This window comes from Mandrillus leucophaeus, unplaced genomic scaffold (assembly GCF_000951045.1).
Source record: "Mandrillus leucophaeus isolate KB7577 unplaced genomic scaffold, Mleu.le_1.0 Scaffold436, whole genome shotgun sequence".
NCBI classification, from domain to species: domain Eukaryota; kingdom Metazoa; phylum Chordata; class Mammalia; order Primates; family Cercopithecidae; genus Mandrillus; species Mandrillus leucophaeus.
In genome coordinates, this window is record NW_012104654.1 from 1,761,239 (window position 1) to 1,770,621 (window position 9,383).

General features: G+C 45.8%; 1 protein-coding gene across 1 annotated transcript in view; it reads right to left on the minus strand.

Annotated features, from left to right (window-relative positions):
* FZD5 (frizzled class receptor 5) overlaps window positions 1-9,383 on the minus strand; it is a 24,069-nt gene that overhangs the window by 2,388 nt on the left and 12,298 nt on the right. The window contains exon 2 of the mRNA XM_011993920.1: window positions 1,127-1,257. Within this exon, the coding sequence (XP_011849310.1) occupies window positions 1,127-1,257 (131 nt within the window). The remainder of the gene's footprint in view (window positions 1-1,126; window positions 1,258-9,383) is intronic.

Genomic DNA, 9,383 nt, shown 5'->3' on the forward strand with positions numbered 1-9,383 from the left:
CCCTCTGGCCCCGCCCGGAGCGGGCAGCCAAGGAGCGCTGACCAATCGCAGACCGGGAGGCGATGGAGGCGGGGCGAATGCTAATCATGCCGCTCTGGGAACCCGGGCGGGAAGCCCTCGCCAGAAGTCCCTCCGGAGTTCTCTGCCGGCGCCCTGGGTGCAAGACTCGCTCCTGTAACGTCCTGGCTTACGCACCTTTGCTCCCAGGGCCCCTGCCCTTTCTGTCTGCAGCTAAGCGTCCTTACAGAGTTCAGTGCTTCTTTGAAAGAATTGCTCAAGGAATCATTCTTAGGCGTGGCTGCCTCCCTTCTGCGCTGTCTTGGAACTGTGTGAAAGAAGAGAGAATACTTACTGAGCCCTTTACTGTGTGCCTAACAAAGTGTTAATCGTTTATATCCTTTTTTTTTTTTTTTTGAGACGGAGTTGCTCTGTCTCCCAGGCTGGAGTGCAGTGTCGCAATCTCGGCTTACTGCAACCTCCGCCTCCCGGGTTCAAGCGATTCTCCTGCCTCAGCCTCCCGAGTATCTGGGATTACAGGCGCGCGTCACCACGCCTGGCTAGTTTTTGTATTTTTAGTAGAGAAGGGGTTTCATCATGTTAGGCTGTCTCTCGAACTCCTGACCTCGTGATCCGCCCGCCTCGGCCTCCCAAAGTGCTGGGATTACAGGCCTGAGCCACCGCGCCCGGCCCGTTTACATCTTGAGACAAGGTCTCACTCCTTACAACAATTCTGCGGCAGGTACTCCCTACAGGTGAAGAAACCGGGACAGACTTGGCCAAGGCAACCGAGCTAGTCGTAGTTCCCGCAAGAAAGGGCGACCTCGGCAAGCAAGTTCACCTCCATATTCCGATCGCCTGCCATTCGCCGCCCAAATGGCAACCCTGGGATTCGAACCCACGTAGTCGGGCAGCGGCATTCACCATCGTAGCCACCCCTCCCCCCATGCTATCGCATTCTCTCTGGCTTCGACCTTTACTTTTGCATCTCTTAACAAACTCTTGTGGTGACAAGAAAGTGGATTTCTTTCTGCCTTTAGAAGACCCAGAAAGATGTGAGTCCTTTATTAGTCGTGGTTTATAATCCCAGGCAGTTCCGAAGTCGCCCTCAGAGAGAAGCGATACCAACCCAGGGCTCTGTGCTGGGCACAGCGCCGGCCTCCCCGTCCCCTCCAGTCCCCGGCTGCCTGCTGCTAAGCCGCGCACTCGCGCGCCGTGGGGGGTCGGAGGGCGCACGGATGGCGGGGACACGGCGGCGCTCTTCAGTTGCGCAATTATGCTACAAGTTTTAAGTGTCCTAAAAATGCCTCTTTTCTATGTATTGTAATTAGATTGGAAGACTGAGGTATTTAGCGTACTTGAAATACATTCACACGCCTAGGAAGCGGATTTAAATTGTTTCCTTCTCCCCAAACTCTTCCTTTCACTGGGCAAAGGGCGAAAATAGGCAAGAGGGCCTGGGGACACTTGAAGGAATAGGGACTGGACTAACTGGATTAGATCCAGATCAACCGCGGGTTACTGTCGATCTCCTGTCCCGGATCCCATTGGCACAGGTTGGAAGAATAAATTGCGGAAGTGCCACTCCCCTCCTGCGTATCAACAACGCTTTGTGGGCAATAATGAAGAACATGTGTATTAATCCCAGCCTCCAAGTTAAAAAGGAACAAATATCAATCACTTCGCAGATATCAAAACTATTAATAAACGTTTAAAAGGCCGGGTGCCATGGCTCACGCCTGTAATCCTAACACTTTGGGAGGCTGAGGTGGGAGGATGGCTTGAATCCAGGAATTTGTAGACCAGCCTGAGCAACATAGCAAGACCCCCCACTCTAAAATACATAATTAAATAAATGAATAAATATACCTTACGTCTTTCATTCTCTGGAATTCTACAGGTGTTCACATTTTATCTCTTGTGTTTTAGAATTACTTGGCACTCTGGGTCAGGAAGCCTCCCAGGGTTGAAAATAGTGGGAGCTGAAAAGTTGTGGGCATAACAGTGAGCAAGAAAGGGGAGCCCTCAGTGGAAAGTATGTGCAGACTATGAACATGCCAAGGGAGGCCCATCTCATTCTGTGCTCTTTATGCAACGTGTGTATTACTGGGGATGGACAAGTGTTGGCTAATAATAAAAATTATTTGAAGTTGGAGAATGTTAATCACTCACACTGGAATTTAGCCAGAATATTTGTGTTATTTCACACGGTTCTGTCAGAGGCATTTGAACCAGAGCAACTCCATCTTGGATAGGGACTGGGTAAAATAAGGCTGAGACCTATTGGGCTGCATTCCCAGGAGGTGAAGACATTCTAAGTCACAGGGTGAGATAGGAGGTCATCACAAGATACAGGCCATAAAGACCTTGCTGATAAAACAGGGCGCAGTAAAGAAGCTGGCCAAAATCCAGCAAAACCAAGATGGCCAGGAGAGTGACCTCTGGTCGTCCTCACTGCTTATTATACCTTAATTATAATACATTAGCATGCTAAAAGACACTCCCACCAATGCCAAGGCAGTTTACAGATGCCATGGCAACCATCAGGAAGTTACCCTGTATGGTCTAAGAGGGGGAGGAACCCTCAATTCCGGGAATTGCCCGCCCCCTTCCGGGAAAACTCATGAATAATCCACCACTTGTTTAGCATATAATCAAGAAATAACCATAAAAATGGGCAACCAGCGGCATACGCCCGCTGCTCTGTCTATGGAGTAGCCATTCTTTATTCCTTTACTTTTTTTCTTTCTTTCCTTTTTTTTTTTTTTTTTGAGACAGTCTGGCTCTGATGCCCAGGCTGAAGTGCAGTGGCACGCTCTCGTCTCACTGCAACCTCTGCCTCCTGGGTTCAAGCGATTCTTGTGCCTCGGCCTCCCAGGAAGCTGGGATTACAGGCCTACGCCACAACACTCTGCTAATTTTTGTATTTTTAGTAGAGTCGGGGTTTCGCCATGTTCACCTTCACCAGGCTGGTCTGGAACTCCTGGCCCCAGGTGATCCTCCCACCTCGGCCTCTCAAAGTGCTGGATTACAAGCATAAGCCACCTCGCCCGGCCCTTTCTTACTAAACTCGCTTTCTCTTTACTCTGTGGACTCGCCCAGAATTCTTTCTTGCAGGAGATCCAAAAACCCTCTCTTGGGGTCTGAATCGGGACCCTTTTCCGGTAACGGTTCCGAAGCAAACAATGTAAACATTTTCTTCATCAACTGCAAAATCTTAATTTTGCTTGGAGATCTCTAATAATAATAGTGACAGCAGACAACTTTATGGAAAGAAACTTATTTCAGCTGGGCAAGGTGGCTCATGCCAGTGATTTCAACACTTTGGGAAGCTGAGGCAGGATGATCACTAGGGCCCAGGAGTTCAAGACCAGCCTTGGCAATATAGTGAGACCTCACCTCAAGAAAAAAAGGAGAGAGACATTTTATATTGTATATCTTTTTGTATTGTATTGTGTTGCTTTTTGTCTATATTTTGAAGGCAAGTTTAAAATATGCTGACTGTTTAACATGTATTAGTTAGGGTGCTAGACCTCATTTAATCCTCAGATGAAGAAACCGGCATTATAATGACTTTAATGACTTGCTTGAAGTTATTTACTTAGTCTGTGGGAAGAGTCAAAATAAAAATTTTCATACACCGTGATGACTACAGTTCATTAACAACATACTGTAAATGAAAATTGCTAAGAGAGTAGATTTTAAGTGTTCTCACCACACACACAAAAAAGAAAAATATGTAGAGGTAATGCATATGTTAATTAACTCGATTTAACCATTCCAGAATGTATTCATATGGTACATCATAAATATATACAATTGTTATTTGTCAATTAAAAAATAAAATACTTCACAATTTTCACCTGAGTCATACTTTATTACCCAACAAACTATAGAACACACTGAATTTTTTTTTTTTTTTTTTTTTTTTTTGCTTGGAGGGACAGAGTCTCACTCAGTCACCCAGGCTGGAATGCAGTGGCACGATCTTGGCTCACTGCAACCTCTGCCTCTTTGGTTCTAGTGATCCTCCCACCTCAGCCTTCTGAGTAGCTGAGACTACAGGCGTGCACCACCACGCTCAGTTAATTTTTAAAAAACTTTTTGTAGAGACCAGGTCTCACTATGTTGCTGAAGCTGGCCTTGAACTCCTGGACTCAGGCAATCCTTCCACCTTAGCTTCCCGAAGTGCTAGGATTACAGGTGTGAGCCACTGTGCCCGGCCAAATTTTTTTAAACATACAGTGTTTAAGCATTTAGAACATTGCTAAGCATCCTTGTCTATTTATTCACTCATGTATCCTTCCACCTATCGATTAATCCGTTCATTCACCAAGCATCAAATTTCTAAGTTGAAGATACCACTGCCATATAAAACATAATTTGACACAGCCAAACTCATGAAATTCAACTGAAATTATTGTCCAAGTTGTGTTTATTAATTGATGAAAATATAGAGGATAATGCTAAATATTCCATCTAACAGGCGTGTGACATTCCATAAGTTTTGAAATATTGGTTTTGGACTTTTGCCATCAGGGAACAGTTACATCATTTTAAAACTTTCTAGATTTGGGTGGGCACAGTGGCTCACACCTGTAATCCTAGCACTTTGGGAGGCCGAGGTGGGCAGATTGCCTGATCTCGGGAGTTTGAGACCAGCCTGGGCAACATGGTGAAACCCTGTCTCTACTAAAATACAAAAAAGTAGCCAGGCATGGTGGCGTGCTCCTGTAGTCCCAGCTACTCAGGTGGCTGAGGCAGGAGAATTTCTTGAACCCAGGAGGCAGAGGTTGCAGTGAGCCAAGATTGCGCCACGGCACTCCAGCCTCGGGGACAGAGTGAGACTCTGTCTTCAAAAAAAAAAGAAAGAAAGAAAACTTTCTAGATTTATGTTGTTTATACATGCATTATTTTGTTGAGATTCTTGAAATTTCAATGCTGTAGGAAGGAATGAACAGATACCCTTTGTATGTATACTATTCAATATCTTGATAATCAAGCCTGGAATGTTATGTTACATCTAGACACTGTCAATAAATATCTGTGAAATAAATAAATGAGTGAATGACAACTGATACTAACGTTTTCAATTTTAGCAACTGGCATTGAGTCTTTGAATGCAGCTTATCTTATGAACTCTCTCTCTGAGGTTGACCAGGTCCTGTTAAATGAAGCATAAGTCCAAATTTTGGCTCTGCCTTTACAAGCTAGGCAACCTCAGGCAAGTCACCTAACAGCTCCAGGCCCCCTTTCTTCTCTGTAAAATAGAGTTAGAAATAGTTATCTACCTCTTAGAGCTATAGTGAGGAGTATGTACATTTATATGGTAAAGAGCACAGAACCATGTCTAGCCCCTAAGTCTATATAGATCTTGGCTATTATTATTAGTTTTTTCTGGGGTTCATTCTGTTTCTCCAGTTTTCTGTATTTTCTTTTGCATATTACTTTAACAATGGAAAAAAAACCTTTTTTTTTTTCCAGATATACTTTATTTCTAAGCACACTGCCAGCTCTCACCAATTATCTCTGGCACTTAGATATTGGTAAATTTAGCGCCAAAGCAGGGATCGTGTCACTTGCCCAGGATCAAAGTGCACACACCTGATACTGATCAGTAACCATGTGTGTGCACACTTGCTGGCTCAGGATAGAGAGCCACCAGTCAACCCAAGTTCCTCACAGCTATTTCCAGACTAGCTCCCGACATGTCCTACGGCATCTCTGATCACTCCTCTTCCCATCATATCAGATACCTCGAGACACAAACCGGAGGATTAACACGATGAGCCATTTTCCCGGGTTCAGAATGAGAATTTCTTTTGTAAGTGGGATAATTCAACAGTAATCTTCAGTCCTCTCTTCTCCCACAATGTGGTGGAGATTATAGAAGAGTAAAAGCAGCTTTCTTTTTCTCCCTGAGGTAATGGAAGTACTGGACTAATCTTTGCCACGTTGATCAGTGGCTCTCAGCTGCGCAGTGGCTCTCAGCTGCGCGTTACAATCACCTGGGGAGGTTTTCGAACTACTGAAGCTTGGGCCCTGTTTAATCAGAGTCTCTGGTTGAGGGACAATGTGTTTTGGTTTATTTGTTTGTTTTGGTGGTTGTTTTGTTTTTAAGTCCTAACCCTGATTTGGCTAGGGTGGAGAACCACTGGCATAGATGGTTTTGGCCTTTCCTCAGTACAGCCCCAGACTTGGGCCTAGCTGAGTCTTTTGCAAAGAGGGTTATTCACATCAGTGTGTAAAATGGAACACCAGGAAAAGGTATAAGGAACTGCATTCGAGGCTAATTGCATCTGAGTCTGTTTAGGCTGAAGGAAAAATTATGTAAAGTAATAGAATTGTCATAAAATGACAACAATGATGACCATTATAAGAGCTACTGATAATTATTGAGCACTTCCTATGTACATGCACTGTAGTAAGCATTTGATATTTTATGCATACCTTTTTATGCCTAAGAATCCTGATTGATTTTATTATTCCCATTTTATAGATGAAAAACCATGGCTGGGCAAGTGGCTCATGCCTGTAATCCCAGCACTTTAGGAGGCTGAAGTGGGAGGGTCTCTTGAGCTCAAGAGTTTGAGACCACCCTGGGCAATATAGGGAGACCTCTATCTCCACACAAAAAAAAGTTTTTATTTTTATATTAGTGGGTCATGGTGGCAGGCACCTGTGGTTCCAGCTGCTTAGGAGGCTGAGATGGGAGGATCACTTGAGCCCCAGAGGTTGAGGCTGCAGTGAGCCATGGTCACGCCACTGCACTTCACTCCAGCCTGGGCGACAGGGTGAGACCCTGTCTCACAAACAAACAAAAACCTGAGGTTCAAACAAGCTGAGTGACTTGCTGAAGTTTGCACGCCTTCCAACTTGGAGGGTTTTCCTGGCCTCAAAGCCAATACTCTCATCCACTACAGCCTTCACTGCAGCCTAGCAGCCACCATTCATCAAGTACAGGACCCTAAGAACCACCAGATGGTCAATCTTGAGATAAGCAATTTTTCTTGTTCCTTAGCACCTTTTTCCTGGGACCAGGTCAACTCTCCAATTCTGGTGTGGCCTCTTGTGGCGGGATGGTTCAAGTGTGGAAAAGCTGAGGACCTGGGATTCATCTTGAATCCAGTAAGTGTCCAGAGGCAACACGTTCTTTGGGCTTTGCAGAGCAAGCAGGAGGTGGACTGCCCCTTAGGCTAGACCATAGAACCTCCTGGTATCTTGGCAGAGGGAGCTTCAGTTCATTAAACATTGACTCTGCACCTGCTGTGAGCCAAGCACTGGTGCCAGGGTCACAAGATGAAAAGGCAGGAACTTATGATGCAGGGCATAGTGGGAGCTCACACGAGGCACTTAGAACAGCCTGGTGGTTCAGGGAAGACCCAGGCTGGCCTATGAGTTAGTTGGTCCGTCAGGGTTTAGTATAGGAAGTAGAAACCTCTGTAGGTATTTCTTTTTTTTGTTTTTTCAGACAGGGCCTTGCTCTGTCACCCAGGCTGTAGTGCAGTGGTGCAATCAAGGCTCACGGCAGCCTCAACCAACTGGGCTCAAGCGATCCTCCCACCTTAGCCTCCTGAATAGTTGGAACTACAGGTCTGTGTCACCATGCCCAGCTAATTTTTGATTTTTTGTATAGATGGGGTTTTGCCACATTGCTCAGGCTGGTCTCCAGCTCCCGGGCTCAAGCCATCAGCCTGCCTTGGCCTCCCAAAGTGCTGGGATTATAGGCGTGAACCACTACGTCTGGCCTCTCTAGGTATTTCAAGCACAGAAAAATTTAATACTGAGAATCAAGCAGAGATTACACAATTATCGGGAGGGCTGGAGGGATGCACGCCAGGGGGTACCCACCAAGGGCCCACCACAGTAGCCGTGCTCCTGAAACCAGGATGGTGGTGCTGTTGCTGCAACTGCCTGTGACAAAGGCAACTGCCACACGAAGCTGGCGACCATCCAGTCAGAAGGGGCACTGAGTCCAGCAGCATTCAGTGCCTTCACCCCGCTTGCTTTATGCAGCAGCCGCCATAGCAACAGCGGAATGGTGGCTTCTGCTTTGCCTGCCAAATCTCACACAAGAACTTATTTCAGATCCACACCCGAGCTGTAAGGGATTCTGGGAAATGTAGTTTTTATTAAAAGATGGGGTCTTACTATGTTGCCCAGGCTGAGTCTTGAATTGAGCTCAAGTGAGCCTCTCGTTTCAGCTTCCTGAGTAGCTGAAACTCTAGGCACACACTGCCACACCTGGTGCTTGGAATGTAGTTTCGAGGTTTCCAATCTCTCTAATTAGACTAGAGGAATAGAAGGATAGAAAGGAGGCCAGGAGAGTGAAGCCTCAGTGTCTACTATGTGTGCAAAAAAAGTGAGAAGGACTTCCTGGATGGAAGAATCAGCCCAGGCAAAGGGCATAGAGCCAGGAGTGAGGCTGGCACAAGTGGTGAACAGCTGGGGATTGCCAGGTTATCAAGAAGTAACAGAAGCAACTGAGTCATGGTTTGTATCTGAAAGTCAAACTTGTACCTGATTAGTCACTCCTGTCTAATCAAAGTATTCTTTTTGTCTTTTTTTCCCCCTTTTTGTGGAGAAGAGGATCTCACTACATTGCCCGGGCAGGTCTCAAATTCCTGGGCTCAAGCTGTCCTCCCACATCTGCCTCCCTAAGTGCTGGGATTACAGGGTGTAAGGCACCACATCCGGCCAAAGTGTTTTTTAATGAGTTAAATTCATATACACACTCTACCTAAAACACTTCTTTATTGATACAGTGTTTGATTATCCAACTCATTACTAATGCAAAAGGACAGAGGAAAGGAGCAAAGAGCACAAGAGGGAAAAAACAAGAGTGTTGGGTGATACTCACCCACAAAGAAAACAGAGCCTTAACCTTCCCCAGGCTTCATGCTACGAACACTATTGATTACTACCCGAGTTATCTCTCCTTTCAATTTCCTAACAGAACCCCAGTTGGTTTTTTGTGTTTTGATTTGTAGGCATCTACCCTTCTTTTCACAGCCATGTGCTTCAGTGGAGGCAGGAACTCCAGTCCAAGCCCATAGACGTAACACGTAGTTGGTCCAGTTGACCATGTTGCTCCCTCCTGCCCCTCTTATTTTTTTTTTTTTCCAATTTTTTCTTTCTTTCCTTCTTTCTTTTATTTTTTTTTGAAACGGAGTCTCTTTCTGTCGCCCAGGCTGGAGTGCAGTGGCGTGATCTCGGCTCCCTGTAAGCTCTGCCTCCTGGATTCATGCCATTCTGCCTCAGCCTCCAGAGTAGCTGGGACTACAGGCACCCGCCACCACTCCCAGCTAATTTTTTAGTATTTTTAGTAGAGACGGGATTTCACCGTGTTAGGCAGGATGGTCTCCATCTCCTGACCTGGTGATCCG